The 25,282-nt window shown below is 25.1% G+C and overlaps 1 protein-coding gene across 2 annotated transcripts in view; it reads left to right on the top strand.

Moving 5' to 3' along the window:
* Window positions 1-23,582, top strand: part of LOC129606055 (putative uncharacterized protein DDB_G0282133) — an 86,050-nt gene extending 62,468 nt beyond the window's left edge. The window contains exons 3-5 of one of the 2 annotated variants that reach the window (XM_055516116.1): window positions 9,266-11,029; window positions 19,277-19,898; window positions 19,965-23,582. In XM_055516116.1, coding sequence (XP_055372091.1) covers window positions 10,202-11,029; window positions 19,277-19,898; window positions 19,965-23,224 — 4,710 coding nt within the window. In that variant the 5' untranslated portion in view covers window positions 9,266-10,201 and the 3' untranslated portion in view covers window positions 23,225-23,582. Of the gene's footprint in view, window positions 1-9,265; window positions 11,030-18,428; window positions 18,522-19,276; window positions 19,899-19,964 lie in introns of those variants that run through there. The other variant, XM_055516117.1, reaches the window with a different exon arrangement.
* Window positions 23,583-25,282: the final 1,700 nt, after the last annotated feature.

Genomic DNA, 25,282 nt, shown 5'->3' on the forward strand with positions numbered 1-25,282 from the left:
ATTATACCGGGAAATCATTTTTATATCTTATAATATAACAGTTTGAATTGAATTCAATTTGCTGGATTATAGATTCTAAGTGTTGCAATGCATTTAACACCACATTATTGATATAGCTAAATAAATAAGTCGAAAGTCTTCTAAAATCAATAATAAATAATCGATTAAAATTTAAATTTATAAATTAGAAAAAAAAAATTCTTAATTTCTTTGTCTAGTTTCTTTTATTGAAAATAATTGTACTAAGACAATATTTAAAAGAAAAAACAAACAAAAGTAAACTGTACTAAAAGTCAAAATGTTAAAAACGTTAAAGAAAAATAAAAAGAGAAGAAAAGAGAAAAAAAATATTGCGTTAAGTTGTTGAATATTAAAATTGAAGGCATTTCACATAATAATATTGTAAGAAGAAAATTGTGCGATGATGTCTTATATGAGCTAATGACATAGATATACAATCCATACCTATATGTTATAGCACTGTATATGTACATTATATTTATACGTAATAACAATTATTGTGAAAAAGAAGCCATTAGCATTTTATATACATGCTTGGTGTACTCTTATTTTGTGTTGTGGTGTTGTGCTAGTGTTATAAAATTCTTTGTCTCTCTCTCTCTGTTAATGCTCAACATTATTTTATTTTGTGTTACCGTTTTAACTTTTTCTTGTTATTTTTCTTGAAAGTCTTTATGATTATTACGCTACCGTATGTTACACTACTTTTACCTTATTATGTACAGTTGTATGTACATAAGTATATTCATTTAAATATGATAATAATATGTATAATAAGAAAAATGTCGGCGGCATCTAATACATAATAATATTGGGTTTTTAATAAGAAGTACCGTTTATTTTATTTCTTTTCTCTTTGCTCTATTAAAGTTTTCTACGATTATTTTGACTGTCTTTATTAACTTAAAAACAGTGTATGAAAACAGTAAAGTTAAAAAATATAAAATGAATTTGTGTTTCTTTTTTTTTTTTGTATTTTAATGTTTGTACATAATTTGTTTGTTATTTTGATCTTTGGAGCGAATGATTACGGGATAACCAAAAAATTTTCTCAATAAAATTTTTTAATGGAAGTACGTATTTATGTACACGGCACTTACTATCGTATATTATGAGACCAATATAAAGTAGTATAACAGGTTTCATAGCTACTTTTTCGTTGTCTATACTTTTGGATGTTTTAACTATGTAATATAATTTCTTTTATATTCGCTTAACTACCTGTACGATGAAAATTTGTGGGTGTATATTTACAATTTTTATAAAAACTTACATAAAAAAAAAATTTGAAAATAAAAGAAACCGAAATATAATGATTTCCTTAAATTTTTGGACATGAGATCATGCATACTTCTATGTTTGGTTGTTTTTTTTTTTTTTGTTATTATCGGTACCTATTATATGGTGGTACAATACTGGGATTGAAAATTAATTGTTTTCTCACGATTTATCTGTTCTAGCGTACAAAGAACGTTGAAGTAAAAAATCTAGAATTTTTAAAATATAATATGCAGAATACCTTATAATGTAGAATACCTTATAATGCAGATATTCGTGTATTACTGCGTGTTAATTTGTATAATATTAAACAAGTGTTTCATACAGTTCGTTACAAATAGGAAAGCCTAAGTTAGAAATTCCATAGCTATGTCAATGACATTATTAATGATTTCTATGTAATGTGAGATTTATAAATCAATAAATTTTGAGTAAGTTTGAAATCGCTGTACTTTTTCTCTAAATCGTTCTCACATCCAGTACTTCTTAAAAGTATAGTCACCTTATTACGATTTCCGCATTAATGGGATTAAATCAATTCAAAGAAACATTTTAAGATTTGCGCTACCTTTTCTAGATTTGATTTCTTAGGATGATCCCATTATCCTTCTTTCCTACTATAACCAAATCAAATTATTTTCCCTTACTCCTTTACTACTCAAATTACGTTATAAGGACAAATTACGATAGCATCGAATATTGTCATGGACATTCTAAAAACGAAATGGTCATACTTGTATAAAATTTCTTGTGATCTCCTCATTTTCTTTTAAAAAGGGTATGTGCTTTTTAAAAGCAATTGAGCTTATTTGAAGAATCAAGCTTATTTTACTACTGAACAGTATACCATGTAGAACATCAAAGTACTTCTTCCGACACTGTTCTCTCAGTCATTCTGTTTTTCTATTTTATTCTAATTTTTTTTTGCTAAATTTCTTAAATTTTTTTTTCCTTAGTCTTTATTTTTTTTTGAGATTTTATTTAAGAAAGGCAACATAAACAAAAACAGAAATTACATTTAATTTTTTTTAACTAGACTCTTTGGCTACTCTTAATTTTGTTGTTTATTAACAAAAAAAAAAACATTTTTTTTATAATGTTAATGACGATCGCAATAACGATAGACAATTTGAGATTGTGAAAATATTTTGGGAATATTTTTGTGTTTTCTTACATTTTGTTATTTAACAATTTCCGGAATAAGGAGGTTGGTTGTGTCTTTAAAAAAAAATATTTTTTATTGTTATTTTTTTTTGCTTTTAACCTTTAAAATAATTTTTAAATACTTATTTAAGAAAAAATAATCGATTTTTGTTTATGATAAGATTTTCAGGAAATTATAAGATTTATTTATTAAGAAAAAAATTTGTTTTTGGTATCCTATGTGAATTTCCAAATAAAAAAAGCTTCCAAATAAGAAATGTTAATAAACAATGAGAAATAATTTAAAATATTTGAAATTCGGCAATATCTTTAAATTTTAGTTTTTCATAAAAATTGCTAAACATGTGTGTTTATCTCTGTACTGTAATATAACATTTTACAGTTTGGCTTGTATGTCAAGTCTACGAAATTAAAATGCTATATGTACATACGTAACGGTACCCAGATAATTTGAGCATTTCCAAAATTTTTAAAATTGTTCCGAAAAATAAATAATTTTTATATTGAAGAGTATGAATTCAGCTTCAAAGTTTGCAATTTCCACTTTGCCTATAGTTTTGTTTAGATTTCGAATTATAAAATTCAATTACTCGTGAACCAAGCAATAAAAAAATCTTAAAACTCTGATGAATATTGAAATTTTCGTTATTAATTTTATAACTTAAAACAAGATTTTTCATAATATTTATTAAGGCAGAAGTTAGGGAAAAGCTAATTTTAATCTTAGTATATTAATTTATTCATATACTAAGTGCCTAAATACGATATATTTTATTTATGACAGTGTACTGTTAAAAATTGCGTGGCTCAGAAGAAAAGTGACCTAACCTTCAATCCCAAAATTTTTTTTTTTTTGTTGAAAATGTGTTATTTTTGCTACAATATAAAATTAGGTCCCAAATTTAGTTTTATCGAAAAAAAGTGAAATATTTCTTATATTGCGCTATTTTTTTGCTTGCAAATTTTTATTTGGAAAAGAAGCCTAACCCACATATTGTGGCACAAATTTTGGGAGTGAGGACTAGGCCAATTTGCTTCTGAGCCCCTCAATTATTAGTGTCATGTTGCCTTGGTAATGCCAGTTATGATATTTCGTATAGGAGTAGAATGTATTTAATATATTGGTTATTGATTGAATTATAGTGAGGAGGAGAGTGATAGTGTCATGTAAAAGATTATTTTTAATATTGTGTTCAAAATTCTATTTTTGAGAATGTCTCATAGGGCCATACACAATATGTTTATGATAATGCGATTCCAGTCTTATTATTGAATAAGTAGCGAGTGACTTTGTGATTTTAATGACACAAACTAAAAAAAATTATCAAAATTTACATTAAGAAACAAAATATAAATTTCAATTTTTTTTTAAAGTGTGAATTGTGTTTGGAATTGTTTTTTTTGCAACTTTAATTGTGTCACTTCTTGTATAAATTTTCGTGTCTTTTTTTTATTTTAGTCATCATAATTATTCATCTAGATTAATGTAAGATCTTGATCTGAATATCTAATTAATCGTGCTGTGAGTTCTTTTGTATTTTAAGTAATTCAAATATGGCGCATATTCAAAAACGCAGGGAAAATTCTTAATTTATTACCAGAATTCTAATTAGGTTTTGTTTTTTTTGCCTTGTTTCTCCTTACATACATACATACATATATTAAAGAAGGTGACGTGATTTTTTATTTAATTCTATTTTGTGGTGTCTTATTTTATTCCTTGTACTCTATCTCAAAATGTCTATCAGAGATTCAGCAAAAATCATGTTGAAGTATATCTTTATTCTTTAAAATCCACAGATATCATGGTTGCCATAATAGAATAAATTCTTCGTTCTAAAAACATATAAGATATAAGATAGGGAGGAACCCAAAGATTAGAGCAAAATACGAATTAAATCGCGTTTTCGTTTTTAAAAATTAAAGAAAAAAATTAATATGAATTTCAAAATAAGCATAAAATGAATTCTTTCCACGATATTAAAAACTAAAAAATTCCGAAATTCAAAGTTAACACAAAAAAAAAATACTAAAAATGAAAAATCGTGAGAATTTATTTTTTTCCTTCCTTTTCGTTTCTTTTATTGTATTGTAATAAACTTAAAATATGAATGTGTAAAAAAAAAATTTAGGTAAATTACCTGTTTCAGGCTATAATACTTACCTACCTACATGATTTTAATGTCTGACAAAAAATTACTTTTGTTTTTTCTCTTTCTATTTTCTATAGAAAAATCTGAACGTTTATTATTGAAAAATAGTTGACCAAATCAACTCTAGGATGATTATTAGAAAGCAGAATTTATTAAATAATTTCAAAAATAAACTCAAATACTAAACTTGATTTTGAAATAAAAAAAAAAATGTTTTCAATCCTAAGAATAAAAATTACAATTAATAGGAACTGAATAATTTCAAAATCTGTAAATGTTGAGTTTAGGTGGACCTGTTAGGAATAAACGAATGTGTTCTTACTACCGTTTTTACTCATATTTCCAAGCATACTTCAATTTTGAAATTTATATTCGGAAGTCCTCTATTTCAAATTTCGAACAAATTTCGAATTATTTTACTCTCTCGTTCACTACTTGTTAAGTTTATGAAAGATAATGCAGTGTGCTCTTACTTTTCAAATTATCTCTTTCTAATTCATAATCTTTAATTTTTTTCAAATATTTTAAGAATTTTGAAAATGTGGAGATTTTTGAAAGCCTGTGAGTATTTTTTTAATTCAACCTCATATCCAACATTACAATCGTTACTATAAAATGAAAATACCACTCTAAGATCTAGAAATTTAATAGTTTAGAAATGGTGGCAATGAATATTTGAAAGCGAAAGTACCTTTTCATAATTTTCTACTGCAATTATAACTTTCGTTGTTTTGGATTCTCTTTTTAGCTTTTTTTTTATAATTGAAAGTGGATTCTCTTATAATTTTTGTATAACATTGTATATAGCTATTAAAAAAGCATAATACAGTAGAATAATTATTGTGTTACAATGAAACCGTATGAGAGATGAATTTATTATGACAAAGCTGTTATAATAATATTTTTATTGCTACATTCCACACAGGTTACAAGATATACTCCACCTCAATTGAAAATATTACAGAAATTATTTAAAAAAAATTAACAGATTTAGTAAATGAAATTTTCCTAAACATAATAATATTTGATAGTTTCTCTCCTTTAAACCTCTCTGTGTGAAAAATATTAATATTAATATTAAAAAATTCTTTATAGCTGACATAATTTCAACATGAAAATTGTGACATGACATTAATAAAATATCATGTACGTATTATCAAATATATTTCATGCGATATATTTGTAGAAAAGCACGAAATGTAATAATAGAATATTTTAGGTTTAATTTACCGCATATTTAAATTACAAAATCTTATTAAAAAATTAAAAATTGTGTTAAAATAAATTTATATTAAATTTTTTTTTCTCTTCATACTAGTGGTGTTATTTCTAAGCTTTTGAATAATGGTCATTATGCTTTTGATAAATTTTATGCTAATGGCACTTACCATATACTTATGATTATTATGGGAGTGTTTTTCACGGAAGTGCTATGCAAGTATGTTGTTGTAGGTTATAAAACTTACTATTTTGTATGTGATGTTATAATAAAAGGATTTAAAAAACCAAAATAATTTAATTTATAATAGTTTATAAGTTATAGATATTTATGATATTTTGTAACTATAACTGTGCACTATAATTGTAAACTTTTATGAGCTATACAAGAAATAATAATTGGTCCTACATTCGTGGCTCAAAGTCCTAATATCTTTGAAATCGCACTCTATGTTAAATAATCATTTTTTGTTCAATTTTATTCACTTTTCTCTTAATAAGCGTTGCAATACCTCAGAGACGACCACTTCCTTTAATAATTTTCTGAATGTATTTTTCAAATTTTCTTCATATTACGTTTTCTGTACAATATAGAAATACTGTTATATTTACTGCAATACCAATTTAAAAATTTTTAACTAAATTTTATTAAAATTCCAAATAATTTTATGTAATTGCATATTTATGGGCAAGTTTACTTATTTTCTTAAAATATAACACTTATTTTCATTAATAAAGCACTATCGACCCTTTCTAAATGTGGGCCAACTAAAAAGCAATTGAGACCTTAAAATCAAATTTAGATTGAAAAATTTTATCTAAATTTGATTTTTAAAATAGTTGAGATCAAAATTTGCAATCACGTCTATTTGTAACACGTCTTTTGGAACCTACGAATAGCGTAGCAGCGAACAATTAAAGCAGCCACTTATGATAAGCTGATAGAAAAGTATAAAATATTAGCATTTTAGGCAGTAAGAGTTCCCGGATTTAAGTATTAGTTAGTATAATCTATAAAACTGTTGTCACTCGATACACATAAATACATGTGTACATATTTAAACCAAGTATTAATTTCAAATTTAGAGCAGAAAAATTAAGTTCAATACAAAAATTAAAATCCAAAATAAAAACATAACGTTTTTTGACTAAAACATAAGCATTGTGTGATTTCATTTTGATTTTGTATTATTAATGCCCACTGTATGGCGCCTTAAAAATATAAAACAAGTTAAAATTACAACCAAAAATTGGTGTTATTCTTACAAAAAAAAAAAAAACACAATCCAACTTTCCTTTCCTTATTTTTTTAGCACTTTTCCAAAAATTTTTTGAAAAAAAGTGCTTATTAGTTTCACTCTGTCCGTCCGTCCGTCCGTCCGTCCGTCCGTCCGTCCGTCCGTCCGTCCGTCTGTCCGTGTGTCTGTTTACAAAACTTCTACACCCTTGAAGATAGAAAGCTGAAATTTTATATATACATAGATCTTTACTAGAAACTTATTTTCGTAGAACAAAATTTTTACCTATCTCCCCCCCTCTAGAAGTTATACCCCCCCAAAACCCTAAAAATGGCCTTTTTTAAATATTTGTTGCAATGAAACCATAAGTATTTTTGAAATTTTGCAAACGCAGAAAGGCAGCGGCTTGCTTCCCCTAGCGCGGTATACTATAGTTAAACTTTAGAAAAACAAAATGGCCGTTGAAATTTACCGTTATCTAAAGTCCTTTTTTTCCAAATTTTTGATGTCGTTTTTCTTCTAGATCCTATATTCTAGAACTTTGAAATTTTAGGGGCTTTTAGACATTAACAAATAGTTCATTTCGTTAGAAGAAATTTTTTTTCCATCTCCACCCCCTCTCAAGTTATCACCTCTTGAAATTCGTAAAATTTGAATTTTTGACACCCTATATTTCCGAAACCGCAAGCTTTTCCAAATTTTTATAAACGCAAAAAGCTAACGGTAAATTTCGTGACACTAAAAAATATAATTATTTTTCTTAACTCACACAATTAAACCTTAAAATCGAGCATTATGTTAACCCCACTTTATATTAATTTTTGCTTTATTTCAAAGACTGCATAAATCGTTCATCCTAAATATATGCAACCCTAGAAATAGTTTTGTATATGAATAAAAATAATTTTAATAGTGTGGTGGATACACATAGACTGTATTTAAAAGCAGAATTTTCACTTGTTGAAGGGAAAAGTGCTACAATACAAACCATTGGTTTGACCCAACTTTATTTTTTTTTGAAATGACAAACTATGGTGCGGCTCTTATCTGCTATATGCAGTCATTAATACCGCTGATACTGTTGAATACATACGGTGAACAGCTGTTACAGGTAAAAGATTAAAATTAACAATTGTTAGACATTAACCAGACATTTTTAAAAATTAATGATAAAATAAGTCAAGTCAAAATATGAAAAAAAAAAAATAATTAAAAAGTAGATTGAAAATATGTTTAAGTATGGAAAAGTTACAACTGGTATACACGCTTACCATTACTGTATATTGTGATTGTTTATGCTTTTAAAAGGTGTGCCCCCAATAAATTTAAGATTATATTTTTTTTTTTAAAGTAAAACTTGTTTTCCATTTAGCATAAAAAATCTTAATATATAACGTTTTTATTTTTTTTTGTATTGAGTTTCCTTTTCATTATTGAAATTTTTACAAATTAATTTACAGGGTGTTTTACTTTTGAAAAATTTCGAATATTTTGTGTAAAAATTCCAGCTAAAAAAAATTCAAAAATTCAAGTCGTTCTCTTAGAAATAAGAAGAAACATCGTGCACATCGTTTCTAAAAAAAATTGTGAATTAAATTTAAAAAAAAAGGGAGGAAAAAAAAAGCTATAGGCAGGGTAAAAAAAGGGCTAGGAAGCCAAAGGAGCACAGCCAAAAATTTCGCTGGAAATGTGCGAATGCATTCCGAAAAATTTTTTCTGAATTTCAGAAAAAAATTAAGAAATGTTTGTTATTGTTTTCTTCAATTTCGGCCATTAAGTAATTAGACTTACTTTGGTATAATCAAGAAATATTGTAGTGCTATAAGAGAACCTATACATTATGAGAAAATCAGAGTATTTATAGCCGAACTTTAGATCGTATGCCAATTGTCGAAAGTTGAGTATTGCTCACACCTTCATTGTAGAGCTTTTTTTTTTGAGTAAATGCAACGCAAATTCCTCATTTTATATGAAACATCTTGTATTCAAGTAAATGTAGTGTAAAACCTATTAAGCATGTATATGGTTATAAGTATTTTTTTTTTACATACACACATTATGTACCATACTATTAATAGTAAGAATACCATTATTTATATTATATTTGTATATGTTGCAGTAATTTAATTTAATTTTTAAAAATTTGTAGTTTTTAATGTTTAATTTTTTTTTTCTTATTATTTTTCTTTTCAGAGCTTAGTAAATGGAAAATTGATTCAGTCAAGGGCGCCTTATTCATAAATAACCTATATATATTTATTATGTAAAATCGTATACAGAATCTATACACGGAACTAAATTTTGAAATAGAAATTGAAGAAATAAACAACAAATTTAATTCTTTTTATATAAAATTATATATATATATACATACGAGTGCATAAGTACATATGTACAGATAAAAATTAAAAAAAAAAATCCTCTCTAATACGATTTAAATTTAAAAGACTACAATTTAAAAAAAAAAAGTAAGAAAATAATATTCTTAAAAAGTCAAATATCTAGGTGAACTGTTCGGTAATAATGAAAGAAAAAATATTTTAATATAGAAAACGATATACGTAATACGGAGACGACGATATAGTGTTGTGTTTACAAATGAATTGAAGAAGAAAAACGGTATAAACGAATTAAAAACGAACGAAAAAGAAATTTAAAATGTTACACTACTTTAGCAGGCTAAAGTAACAGCACAAATATAGGGAGAGAGAGAAAGAGCAACAGGGACAGACGTAATAAAGAAGAGAAAAATAGAAAGGAGGAGAAAGGGAATGAACATACTTTAGAAAGAAAACTTATAAAAGTAAGAAATAAAAATAATAAGAAATAGGAAATAATCAGTAAGAAAGTGACATAAATTACAAAAAAAAAAACAAATAAAAAAGGACAAACTAAAAGAGAATGCAAATATAATTGCAAATGTCATAAATAAATAAAAAAAATATACCGTTATTAATATGAAAAATGTCATGTTAGTTTCATTTTTATTTTGAAGTAAATTTTTAAAACGGCAACGAACAAATTCATAAAAATTAAACAAAAAAATAAAAAACAATTTCAAGTCATTCATTTACTTACCTATACTTTTGTGATTTTCAACATTCTAATTTTTTCAACAATACATAAATCATGTTTAATTTAATAAATTCACAAGTTTATGAATTACAACAACAACAAGAATCAATATTACTTTTAGATAAACAACAACAGCAACAAAATCAACAATATCAATTACAAAATTATCAAAATTCTAAAATTAAAAATTTAACAGAACATTATAGTAATTGTAATAATGAAATAAATAATTGTAATTATGATAATAATATTAATAATAATGGTGCATTAAATAATAACAATAATAATAATAATAATAGTAAAAGTCTGAGTAATTTAACAAATTTAATTAATACAAATAATAATTCAAATAATAGAAAAAAGAAATCAAATTATAGTAGTTATTATCGTCAAGAGAAATTAAAAGCAACTGCAAATTTTATTGAAAAATTTCTAAAAAATGAAGTTACAGCATCGTCAACATCAACGATGCAACAACGGAAACAATCAGATCAAGAGACATCTATAAATGAAATAGATAAACAAAATAATTGTTATAATAATCCAAATATAAATTTTACATATACATATCATCAACAAACATCATTATTAAATGATAATCATTCAAATAATGATAATTTAAATAATAAATATAAATTAGAATATTTAAATAAAGAAAAATTAAATAATAATAAACGATTTAATAATAATAATTTTAATAATAATAATGGTGATTTAATTAATGGTAATAATTATAATAATAATATTTATAATAATAATAATGATGATAGCTATAATTGTATAATTGAAGATGATAATAGATCTGATATCACAGAATTGGGACCAAATAGTTTACAAATTGATCATCTTAATAATTTATTGGATAAAAATTCTAGTGATACGGTAAGATAATAATTATTACTGACTATTATTATTTTTGAATTTAAATATAATAAAGTTGAGTCAAACCAATGGTTTGTATTGTAACACTTTTCCCTTCAACAAGTGAAAATTCTGCTTTTAAATACAGTCTATGTATACCTATCACACTATTAAAATTATTTTCAGTCATATACAAAACTATTTCTAGGATTGCATATATTTAGGATGAACTATTTATGCCGTCTTTGAAATAAAGCAAAAATTAATATAAAGTGGGGTTAACATAATGCTCGATTTTAAGGGTTAATTGTGTGTGTTAAGGAAAATAATTATATTTTTTAATGTCATAGAATTTACCGTTAGCTTTTTATGTTTATAGAAATTTGAAAAAGTTTGCGGTTTCGGAAATATAAGGTGTCAAAAATTCAAATTTTACAAATTTCAAGAGGCGATAACTTGAAAAATTTTCTTCTAACGAAATGATCTATTTGTTAATGTCTAAAAACCCTTAAAGTTTTAGGCTTCTACAGGCTGAGGTTTAGAAGAAAAACCAAATCAAAAATTTGGAAGAAAAAGACTGATAACGGTAAATTTGAACGGGCATTTTGTTTTTCTAAAGTTTAACTGTAGTATACCGCGCTAGGGAAAGCAAGCCGCTGCCTTTCTGCATTTGCAAAATTTAAAAAATGCTTATGGTTTCATTGCAACAAATAGTTAAAAAAGGCCATTTTTATGGTTTTGGGGTGGTATAACTTCTAGAGGGGGGGGAGATAGATAAAAATTTTGTTCTACGAAAATAAGTTTCTAGTAAAGATCTATGTACGTACATTTCAGCTTTCTATCTTCAAGGGTGTAGAAGTTTTGTAAACAGACACACGGACGGTCGGACGGACGGACGGACGGACGGACAGAGTGAAACTAATAAGCACTTTTTTCAAAATTTTTTTGGAAAAGTGCTAAAAAGTAAAATATGTATAATTTATATTGCATACAATTAGGAGGTCTATTTCAATGGTATATATATAATATAGGAGCGGATGAGAATAAAAATTAAATGATGTATTTAACTTAGGCTTATTACAATTAGTTTTAGACTTATAAGGGCTTTTTAAATAATTTGATTTTCTATAGTTAAGATGTTCAAATTTAAATGTGATAATTATTATAGAGATTTACATTACCTTACACTTTCCTCTTGATTGGCTCATGCTTAATTTTAAGTATTTTTTCTGATTTTTTCTGATTTTGAAAAAGGGAATATGTAATTCGATTTTATTTTCTGCACTTTCTGTATTCTGTATCATCTTCTTGAATTATGGAGCATGTAAGAATCCCTAAAGCGGATCTTTTAATTAAGTTTTACAATTAAAAATTTATGATTTAAATGAGATCTCCCATCCATAAATATCGGACTTAAACTTGGAAAAATTTATTCGACAAAAATTTTAAACATATTTTAGTAATAATTAAATAATTTTAATAAAAAGAGGAATTTCTGTAAAAATTATGAAAAATTTTTCGAAAGTTTTATACTATGTATGCGGCAAAATTTTTTAAGTATTTTGAAATTTTTGCAGTTTAAAATAATTTTTTTTTTTAATTGTGTAGCTATAAAAATGCTCTTCTTTTGTTCTTCGTTATCTAAATTAAAATAAAAATGTGAAAGCGATTAAATAATTCCACAAGTTTAAAGATTAAATAATCTAAAAATTCCTACATACTTAATTAAATAGATTAAATAATAAAATTTTTTTTTGCAAATAATATTTGCATATAAATAATAACTATACATATAAGTATATAAATCTACTGTTATTAGATATTAGAATTAGATAAGAATAACATTGTTCATTAAAATATATAAAATATGAGAAAAATTTTAATTGGCAAATTTAAAATTTTAAAGAAAAGCTTGTTTTATAATCGAATTCAGAAAAGAATTTTGTTACATACATACATATACGCACAATATTTAAACGGGTATATCAGCAGATATATAAAATTTATATAATAAAAAATTTACAAAAATGGCTAGAAATTATGTTAAGAAATGTTGAATTTAAATATAGAAAATGATCATCTTTCTATTGAGTAAAATAATTATCAAAAATATTATAAAATTTATGATTTTCTTATTTAAAATAGTTGGGACTTGGAGTGACCACAATATTAGGGGGTTTTTAACTTAGCTTTTCTTTCATTATTTAAACTGCAAATTTAGTCGAAATTCAGTCAAAAATAATTTTATTTTCTAGTTGAATATTCTAAACTAAAATTGAATTAAAATTTTAATAATATTTTGACCAAATTCTTCATTTTCACTTTAGAAAATTTTGATTCGAAGAAATTTTTTATGATATGAAAACCGAAGATAAATCATTCAAACGACATCAATAAATCATTAAGTGTACTTTTAGAAATCGTTGTTGTATTAGCTATAACATTGATCAAAAATTTTCAGTTGTTCTAGATCAAGTCGCTTTATAAATAAAATATCAAATATTTTTCAGCTCTAATGAGTAATAGAAAATAGAATGCCCGTTTTGTTTTCGATAACAATTTGTGTAAATAATTAAAAAAGTTAATTAAAATGTAAATTTCATGCATTTTTATTTAAGAATTTTAAGTAACTGTGTGATGAATTTGTGACGGTGTGGTGAGTTTATAAGAGTGTGGTGAGTTTATAATAGTGTGGAGAGTTTTCAACACTGTTAAACTTTTAATAGTTTAATAAATTTTTAAAAGCGTGGTGAACTTCGCGGAGGGTGGGTCTATCATTTTACCTATTTAAATATTGAAATCTCAAAATTCTGATCATTTCTGCACTGTAGAAGATCTTGGAAAAAATTCGATTTTTAGAAATTACTGTAACAAGGACAAAGTTTTGTAAATTCTTTGATAATTTTTTTTTTTTATGAAAGATATGTTCAGTTTTAATTGACAATAAATGTGAAAGTTTTTGAGTGCTATCCAACTATTACGAAAAGCTTTTACTTATTTTCATATTTGATATTATTTTTGCTTATTGATCTGCTTTATTGATTTCATTGTGTACCTTTCACGCGAATACAAAAATATTTCCATATGTGGGACGATATTATAAAAATGGTCACCACAATTTTCTACAATAATATAAAAATTTTTTAAAATAGGCAAAATATAAATTATCATGGTAATAAATTATAATTAAATCTTGTTTATGAATTCCGATTAAATAATATATAATAATAATAATTATGAATACATTTGATATTATTGTTTAAAAGAATTTCTTTAATGACTTTTTATGTCTGATCAAAATTAACACCTCTCCATATTATGTATAAAATACTCAATTTTTGTATTGTTCACAATAAACAATATTGAAAGTCCAATAACACTTTCAATATAGATATTTATAATACCCGTTTTATAAATTAGTATATTGAGTGCTATTTATAGATTATTAACTACTAAGGTATTTAAAAAAATAAATTCTTTATTATATTACTAATAATCGTTATAGTTGGTAGCCAAATACAAATATATTGTTATCAATCAACTATCTTTTATGATTGCAAATTGTTTAACATTGTAATTTTTTTGTTTCTTTTTTATAATAAATAATAGAAACACGAAAAATAATATTTAAGTAGTTGACTACCTATATAATTCTATAGATAATTTATTATGGCTTCTTCATTATAAATCTTTTCATATTTAAAAGAAAAAAAAATTTCTATTGTTAATAAAATCAATAGTTATTATTTAAAAGAAAATAAAATAAAAATTTAATAATTAAGTTTTAAGTTAATAAGTTTCTCTTCATAATTTTTATTTGCGTGTATACTTTATTAGTTCAAGAAAAAAAAATAGGAAGTTTCTTTTAATTTTTATTTTAATAACTCAGAGGTCATTAACTTAAACTTTTATTTTTATTATTCATATATTTAGTCATTGACTTATCAACCACTTACAAATTCTGAACTTTGCATAGAATATTGTAAATTTTGTATAAAAAAAAATTTGTTTAATTTAAAGAACGATAAAACAATAAAAAAATACAGACGAAATTTATTGATTTCTTGTACTTATACAATTAAAGATAAGTTGGCAATCCCAAAAAATGCATATAATATAAAATACATTATCTCTAAATGATAAAAAATTCTAGAAAATTTGTTCATTTACGTTAAAATTTACAGAAATACCAAGTAAATCAGCTTTGATCAAATATGTAGGTATGCAACACTGCAATACACAAAATATGTAGGTAGAATTCTGTATTGTAGAAAATAATATTTTGAAACCGTCTTTAAACCCAAATTTAATCCAAAACTTATTACAATGACGTCGCATTGTCAAGTAAAAACTTGTTATCATATTTCGGCATACGACATTCCATGCAGAAATTAAAAAATTAGCGCTCTGTAATTATAATGAAATTAGTATGTATAATTCAAACATTAACTAATGCATATTGGTAATACTCCTTGAAAATTGCGTTACAAAACGGAATATTACCATAGCATAAACATTTTTACAAACATCAGTAAAGTGTCTTTTCTCAGCTTAAAGCAAGTTTTCTTCTGATATTCGGGAAAATATCAATATTCTTTCAAGAAATATTTTAGATCTTTTATAATACTGCGTTTTCATGGAAATATTTGGGTGCGAAGCAGATTTAATATTCTTCTTTTTATATTCTAAAGTATTCTTTACAAATATTCCCTTATTGTAGATTTGAGCAGTTGGAATTGTAATGAAAATTTCTTTTCTATCCTGTGCTGTTTTCATGGTAATATGAATTTTTGTGTATTCTTCACAATAATTTTCTAAACACAAAGTTTTTATGAAAATTTCCAAAAATTTTATAAAAATCCTGTTTTAAACGATTTCTTAAATTTCTTCCCACAAATTCATGTTACGGGTTTATGTATACATATATTTTAAAAATTTATAATAATAATTAAATTTCACGTATAACATAACTGGATTGAACCCACTTATAGCAATCTATAGCAAAAATAATATATCAATATCTATAGCCAGATTTTTAAAATGATAAAAAAAATAGAATAACGTGTGTGTAAAGCAGTAAAATTTCGGGATTGTATACCTGTAATAAAATTTATTTTTCCAATATTGATTAATTTATTAAAAATTTTATAGACCTTAAAATAATAATACGAATATAGATAAAACAAAAACCCATAAAAATTATAGGGCTTTAAAATACGCGATATTTAATTTTTAAATAGGTGTGGGGAGTTTACCTGTTGCAAAATGATAAAAAAACGAAATAATCTTTAAATGCCACAAAATTTTGGAATTTATATTTAACAAGAAATTTTATTTTTATGATGTAAGCAAAGGGAATGGATCAAGAATTAATTTATTGTACTTGCATCTTTTAGAGTGTATTAGTAATTCTTTTAAATTCATAATTTATTTCAGTTCAATTTCGTCAATATTATTAGGAATCTTTTTGCATAAGATTAAAATTAAAGACATTTTATACCGGTTAAATTCAAAAGTATGGGAAAAATTGTAAAAGTCCAAAATCATTAATATTCTAAAGAATTGTAGAAGCCGATTTCTTGCATGAAATATGACATGAAAATATTTGTTTAGTTAAATCTTGCTATGGTTGTTAAATATAAAATACAAATAATTCTACTTATGTCAGAACCAAAACAGACTAGTTTAACTTAAAGTAGAATCTAATGTGGTTTTCCTAATATTCCATGAAGTTTTAGCTGGAAAAATTTAACTTAATTTTTGACCCCTATGAACAATTTTTGGATTAAAACCTTGTCAAGTCTGTAATATATTTTTTTTCCTTAAAAATTTTCGAACTAATTCTCATTTTAGAAAATTTATTTTTTGACGCTTTTCATGTTTCTTATAAAACTGTTATGTTGTATTCAATTAAATTGTGTAACTTTGTGGCAGTGGTCCCATGTATTTGATTAATAACAATTTAATTCCTATAATTAATTTAGTTTCTTAATCTCAACTTGTCCCGTACAACTGTAAGTAGTCACGGTCTTCTCTGTTTGCCTTCTGCTTTGATTCATTAGAATTGTCTTCAAAACCCTGTGTACTATTATAGTTATAACATAATAATTTATTATTACCTTGCAATAAATATTTTATAATTGTTTCAATAATGACGTTTTCAGATGATTACTTCGACATTATCTTTACTATATACATAAAACCGTCATTAAGTCTCAATAAATTATAAAGTTCTTAATTTCTAAAATTAGAAATTATTCATTAGAAATTTTTTGTTTTTTTTTTCTCAATCCCAAAAATTTTTCAATTGAATATTGCAAAAACAAATATAAAATTGACAATTCATATACAAGTCAATCTTAAAATTATAGGGGAATATTGTTGCAATCTAACCGTATTGCCTGATAAAATATTATTGTGAATTGCGATTACTGATATTAAATTCAATATCAGTTAATTACTATGTTTTCCGTTTTTCTTATCATTTTAGTATTTTTTTTTTTTTTTTTGAAAAAAAAATAAGAGTTGTGTCAACTGTTGTGAATGTTAACACACAAATCAATTAAGAATTTTACTGATACCGGGTTAACAATTTTTTTGTTATTTTAACATTTTCAGTTTTAGTGCTATATTTTTTTTTTTGATTAATGAAATTCGTTAACAATTAAATATCAGTTCAAATTGCGCCCTATTTGCAAAGTAAAGGTATGTGTTAACAATATTTTTTAGTGAGGGCTTATTTCGAGTGTAAAGGTACATATTGTTATTTTGGACAATTTCTATTGTCTGGTATTGATTGCATATGGTGCGTGGATTGCACTTTCCAATTGTCGCAATGAACTTTTTTCGAATAGACCAACTAAAAATGAGGTCACTCCCATCATTTACCGGTTCAAATGCACATTTGCATTTTATCGTGTTTGCCTTTAAATTTTGAAAATCAAACGCTTGGAAATATCATCCATTACGGTATTTGTTTTCTTATTAAATAATTTGTAAAGATTACGGTCTACAAAATTAACAAAAGATTCGTGAGCATTATGGTTTCGTTAGCATTACGTTTTTTCCTCGTTTTTGTTTATATCGATCCATTTATCGATATAATATATCGATTTTGTTTACAAATTAAAAATTTGTGTTGACCTTAAATGTTAAACAGTTAATTTTGTCTATATTACTTAATGGTAACTGTCGTATCGCTGAATTGCTAAATTGCTTGTTTTTATATTTTTTTTAATTAACAAAATATTTTTGTATTGTTTTTTTTTCATTATCTTTACTTGTTTTCCTTGTAATTTATTTTGTAATTAATTCACATTTTTATTTTATTTACATTTTATACCGACCTAGGGGTGTTTTTCATTTTTCGTATAGGGTTAGTGTTGTCGTGCATTGTCTTAGCTAAAGTACACTGTACGTACGTGTATAAAATGTAAATGGGGTATGAAAAGAGAATTTATTTGTTTTAAATTTTTACTCCATTACTCTATTAATTGAAAAATGCGGGGAAAGTGTAAGTGAAAATTAAAACGAAAAAAAAAATAGATAAAAAAATTACCTACGTTAATTGGTTTACAGGTAAAAAAATTCTTCTTTTTTTGGTTTTTGCGGGACAAAACCAAACAATGCAAAAAAAAAACAAAATTGTAATTGAAATTCTCTTATCGATTAATAATTTTCAATTCAATACGAATTTGATGAGAGATAGAGAGAGAGAGAGAGGATGTAGAGCTGAAATATCGGCATTTTTTTTTGTAAAGGAGAGAACAATTAAATTTAATGGAAAAATTTGATTTAAATTTATAAACATAAAAAAAAGTAGATAGCTACGTCATATAAAATTACAAGCCGCTAACAAATAATTAATTGGGTAGAAACTAATAATCGTTCGGAAAATGAGAAAAAAAATCTTTCAATATTAAAAATTTACTTTACCTAAGGGTGAAAGAAAATAAATATAAAATTGTGAATTTTATTGGAAATAAAAAGTTAATTAATGGCAAAGATAGATTAAAAAAGTTTAGGGTTTTTATTCCAATTATATTGAATTGATAATGAATATATTTTGGAAGTACATTCCTAGTTTTAACTAGAGAGTAATTAGATGACATTGATGTTGAAAAAAATCTGGAAATCGGTAAAAATTCGAAAGTGGTGCTCATTGTTAATTAAATATTTAATTTTTTATTGCAATTTTTATTATTTAATGAGAATTTTGAATACTTTTTATAATTAATATTAATTTTTTTTTAATTTTCTATTTTACAGATGCCATCTCTATCACCATCTCAATCATCAACAGATCAATCATCCTCAACAACTACAACGACAGCTACATCAATTGGTACCAATAACTTATCATCGTCATCATCATTATCTCATAATGAGCGCAGAAATACAAATGAAACAACAAAAAATTACAATGATAAAACAATAACCACCACATCAAAAAGTTCAGTATTACATCGGAAAAAGTTATTACATGTAGTAACATTTTTAGATCAACAAAATCAACGCCTAGAAAAGGAGTTACAAAATGAGAAGACACGACGTAATGAGGAATTGTCACGTATTGTTAAATCACTTCTTTATTTCGAGGCAAAGTTGAAATCCGAAAAGAAAGTGATCAATCAGAAATTGTATGAAAAAGATGATGAGATCGCAAAATTAGTAAAATTAAATAAATTACTACGGGAAAAATTAACAGAGAAAAATCCTGAATGCAATCCTGAGAATCTCTTGGAGACAGAATTTAATGATATGGAATGTAAATATCCAGAAGCATTTTTTTGTACAAACTGCCGGAAAGAATTTTATGGATTAAATGAAAAATGTGATAATTGGACCCAAACCAGTGGAAAAATAACAGATTGTAGAGGTTCCTTTAAAGGTAAAACACAATAAAATAATTTGTTTTTTTAATAATTTTAAATAATAAATAAATTTTATGTTTTAGGTGAAAATAATAACAACAATAATAATAATAACCAAAATAATATTAGTACAGAGCATTGTTCGTCCAGTGATGAAACATTATCATCATCATTTTATGGAGCACGTCGAAGTGTACGCTATACAAGTAAACGTACATTTGGTACATTTCGAGAATATATGCGTTCCAGATGTATGAATATTGATGATCCCTCAATTGAAAATAATCAAAATTTATCAGAAGATGAAAATCGTAGTACATTATTAAATTATGAACGATGTTTTATTAATCAGGGCGGTAGTAATAATAAATACAAAAAAGACAAAACATTTTCATCTGCTATGGAACGGCTACATGGTGTTCGTAGAGTATCATCATTTGAATTTGATAGTAGTGAGGCTGAAAATCGTGGTCGTAGAAAGAAGTTTTCATCTTCTGGGCCTGAAACAGATCATGAACATACAAATTCTCCAAATGATGAAGGTATTGAAGACGATGATATTGATGAAGACATAGAAGATGATGAATTTGATGATGCACGTGACATATCATATGAAGGTGCAAATGTTGGTGTTGTAACGACAGCATCAAATGTAAAAGAATTTTCTGAAATATCAGTTAAACATGATTTTGAAACATCTACAGATGATTGGTATGCAAGTGCCAGTGACGGTGATGATGATCAAAATAGTAGTGTCTGTCGTACTAAATCTTATGGTTATAATGCTGTTAATCCGGTGCTTGAATGTGTTAATCAAATATTATTACAACAATCGATGGAAGAATGTATTAATGATAGAATTGTTGATAATAAAGAAAATCATTATGATAACAGTTGTAATGGTCCAATGTCAATAGAAGGAATAGATAGTAATAATGGCGGCTTTAGTGTTTGTAGTGGTGGCAGCAACAAAGGTATTAACAACGTCAACAGTGTTCTAAGTAATACAAGTGGTGGCAGTAATGTTTCCCGAAAACGTGTTCATTTTTCTACTAAAAATAGTATGGTTCATGTACCTAGGGATGATGACGAAATTATTGAAGAAAAATCTTGTTCTTTTTCTGATGTGTTAAATTCTTCAGTAACAAGTGAACATCATTCAAATAACTTAAATTATGAAAGCATTTATAGTAATGAATATGAACCAATTGGAAGCGAACATAATTCTTCAAATTTATATGTCGATATGGAATCTAAACTTGACCAAGATGAAAAACACAACAATATGAAAACAAGAAGTTCACAGCAACAAAATCATAATAATAATAATAATCAACAATCACAAACTAAACAACCACCTGCTTTACCTCCGAAACCTGCTAATTTAATTAAATTCAAACGTGGAATAAAAATGTCACCGATACCGCCAACATATCGGCATTCAATTGAGGTAATGTCGCCATTACAACCAATTGACGATAATTCAAATGGAGGTACAAAATTAACTAAAGAATTACTAGATAAAGTTGATTGTGACAAAGACTACACAAAATATGGTTCAGTTGAACCTGATTATTGTTCTATATCAGAAGTAAATGTTGCTATAAAAACCATGCAAATTGTTGCTGATGTTCATAAATCAAATGATGCAAATTCTTTTGCTTCTTCGGCTACTACGTCAGTTTCCGGAGATAGTAATAGTGATACAATGTCACAGAAAACATCTGATGATGCTGAGGAAATATTTGCTGATATACCAAAATTACCAAATGTTGCAGCAATTATTGCACCGTCCAAAAATAAATCAAGTAATAAATCACCTAAGAAATGCAAATATACAAATTGTAAACGTACTGATACTTGTAATCACTTAAATCAAACACAACAATTGCCAGGATCGCTTCAGTTGCAACAAAAACAACAGATAAATTCACCACAACAACAACCGCAACAACAACCAGATCAAAAGCAATTACAACAACAGCAACAACAATTAAGACCACAATCACTTCAACTTTATCGTCCGAAAAGTCCTGGTCAGGTTCAGCGTAAACATGTTCCTAACATTTTAGCAGAAATAAATAAAAAAATTCAACAAGCTAATAATACAACGATTGCTTTAAATAGTCCAGGAAGTCCAAATAATAATAATAAAATGACTTCAAATTTTTTTAATTCCATTAATACAACAAAACGGAAACCAGTACAATCAAATCAACTATTGCCAATATTAAAAGGTTCTTCACAATTAACCACAAGTAATTGTGGTATCAATAACAGTATCACAAATGGTATTATTAATACAAAAAATTTCAATAATGCTTTGTTAGGCAACCAACAGCAGCAACTACAACCAATTGTTAATCCCTTACCAACAACAGTAAAGCCTGCATCTAGTAGACCTTTGAAATCAATTGATTCAACAAAATTAAATCAGCAACAGAATAAAGTTTCAACATTATCATCATCAACACAATTATCTCCATCAATAAAAAATCAATACCAACAACAAAAACAAAATAATCAATTTTCATTAAATCAAAAACAATCATCATCACAAAATAATAATAAATTGAATTTACAACAACCCCAACAGCAGCAACAAACAAAAATTGAAGATTCAACATTAGAAGCAGAATTCGATTGGTATAATTTAGATGCTGAATATGGTAAATCATCAAATCGTCCGGATATTATTAAAGCTGCTGATGTATTAAATGGTTGTCTTAATGAATATATTATTGGAAATGTTAATAGTCTTGGTATTGGTAATAACGGAAATTTAAGAGATCATCATCGTTTAGCAAATGATATTAATCAAAGTATTGAATATAATTTAGATGAAGAATTTTCATTATCAAATCAACCAGATATAATTAAAGAAAATATACGTACAATTGATGATAGAAAAACATTAGAAACAATACCAGGATCAGATCCAGAAAGTAATAATTCATCACCTAAAAAATCATCTACTACTACTACTACTACAACAAATATTACTGGTCATGAAGAATCAATTTATAATGTAATAGAGGAATTAAATAATGATGATGATAATGATTCTGTTTTAAAAAATCAAATTAAGAATCATGAGGCAACAAATGTTATAGATGAAAATAAATTAAAAGATGTAAATTTAAGTGATAGTATGAAAAAACAAGAAACTACATTAACTGTAATTAATAAATTTCCAACGATATGTGATCAAACACCATGCCGTCAAAGTGTTGTTAATTTAAAAACAACAAAAAATTTTGTAGATTTTATTGATAATGCTGGTTTAAGTACCAAACCATTACCACAGCAAAGAAAAATTTATTTTACGGGACCATTTGTTTAAATTCGATTTAAATTAAGTTATGACAAAATTTTTTGGTTCTAAGATATTCTGAAATGTTATAAATTATAATTATTTTAGCTTCTATTTGATTTATTTAAATGTAAAAGATGTCCCAAGCATTAAAATATTTATTTTATGATTGAATTTATTAAATTTTAAATGATCATTTGCCTTAGAATCATTTAAGAAGAAAGAGGGCATTTAATGTTCAGGAATTTTCAAATTCAATTACCGTGCTGTTAAGGAATGGCTACATAAAATTGAATCATCTGACTTCTTGTAATTTATACAAATTTGTATTTAAGCTTGTTTTTTTTTTAAATGTTAAATTACATTATTATTATAATTATTAATATTACTATTATTGTAATGTAAATGTAGTTTTGTCCTTAAAAACTTTCTATTTTTTCTTTTGTTTTTCAAATTGTTTATGCAAAAAAATAAAAGATTTTATTTAATAATATTATTTGTGAATATTTAATTGTATGTAAAAAAAAAATTTATTTCTTTTCAAAGACTTTATTTGTGTAATAAAAAAAAATATTTATTAATTATTATTGTAAAAATTAAAAAGATAAAAATTATAACAATATTTTATTAAATTAATTATTATGTAATTTTGTTATTTTTTTTCTGGAAATTTTATTTATTTTTGATATAACAAGTTTTTACAGAATTTTGCACAGAATTTATTGAAAAGAATTTCCATAAATTTTGGTTTATTGAACTATAAAGAGTAAAAATTTTTAATAGAATCTGAATGTAATTAATGGCTTAATTTTTATGTCATTGATTTATATGGAAGTTTGCAAGCATATTTTCTAGAAGCAATTAATCGAGCAATATATTGTAAAAATATTTTCATTTTTCGAATATTTAATTTAATTTGCACTTATACTAGAAATTGGTCAATTTCTAGTATAAGTGCAAATTTAATTTTCTTCTTTCAACTTAATATTTGCCAAACCAACTAATAAAACAACTAATTTTCTTAATATAAAAAATTATTTCATAATAAGTTGAGTAGAGTTTTTGATAGCTGATTAATATGAGACTATGTAATAGTAGAAATTTTTTATATATATTGCCTCAGAATTGTTCACAAGCAGTTTAAATGTTCGTATTATTTGTGTTCCTCATATTTAGTACTTACATATTCTAATATAGTAATTCGATAAGAGAGTTCATGATAAAATTTATGTACAATAATCCTAAACAGTTTTTAAAAACCATGTTTAGCTTTTCGAATTAATGAATTTTCCAGTTTTGTGATTGCATTTTGGAACATATAATTTCAGAATGAGCTGCAATTATAGATTATATAATGTTATAGACTCTGGTGTTTTGGAATACGATACAGTTTTGATTTAGATTAGAACTGAGTTTTCGAAAATATATTTTGTAATAATTTTTATTTTGGTAGGCAGTCTGATTTTAAATAAAGTTTAAATGTGAATTAACTTAATATTAAAAAACAAGAAAAGTGTTGGCCAAAAATTTTAAGGTATCAATTAATTTTAAAAAGTCCTAATAAGCCAATGAAATGAATTTAATACGACTCTATTTATTTATTTATATTTCTGTAGTAAAATACATTGTAGACCACCTCGGCTTTATTCACTCCAAATTCCCGATTTTTTTATAAATTTTTCTTTGTTATTTTTTTTTTATTGTTATTTTGAACTTTTACAATAAAATTTTTCGTCTAATTAAACACATAACTTAAATAAAACTTTTTCAAGGTTCCAAATAATTTTCTTACATATTGCTTTTTCTTACTTTTATTTTATCCTTTTGAATTCGCTTGGAATTGGGAAAATTGCTCATTTTATTCGATAATTAATTATTGGGAGTTTGTTTTGAATTTCATTGTTTTTCTTTTGGATTTTACAAAACAATATTCTCTTTTGTGGCTCTTTATTTCAAAAAGTCATTAAACTCTTGAAGATTACTAAAATAGAACTAATTAGTTAGGTATATTGCAAATTAGGAAATTTGTAGCTTTACAATAATGTAACTAAATTGAGCACATATAAAATATCTAATGTTATACCTTCT

This window comes from Condylostylus longicornis, unplaced genomic scaffold (genome assembly GCF_029603195.1).
Source record: "Condylostylus longicornis isolate FDR11 unplaced genomic scaffold, ASM2960319v2 ptg000017l, whole genome shotgun sequence".
Lineage (NCBI taxonomy): Eukaryota > Metazoa > Arthropoda > Insecta > Diptera > Dolichopodidae > Condylostylus > Condylostylus longicornis.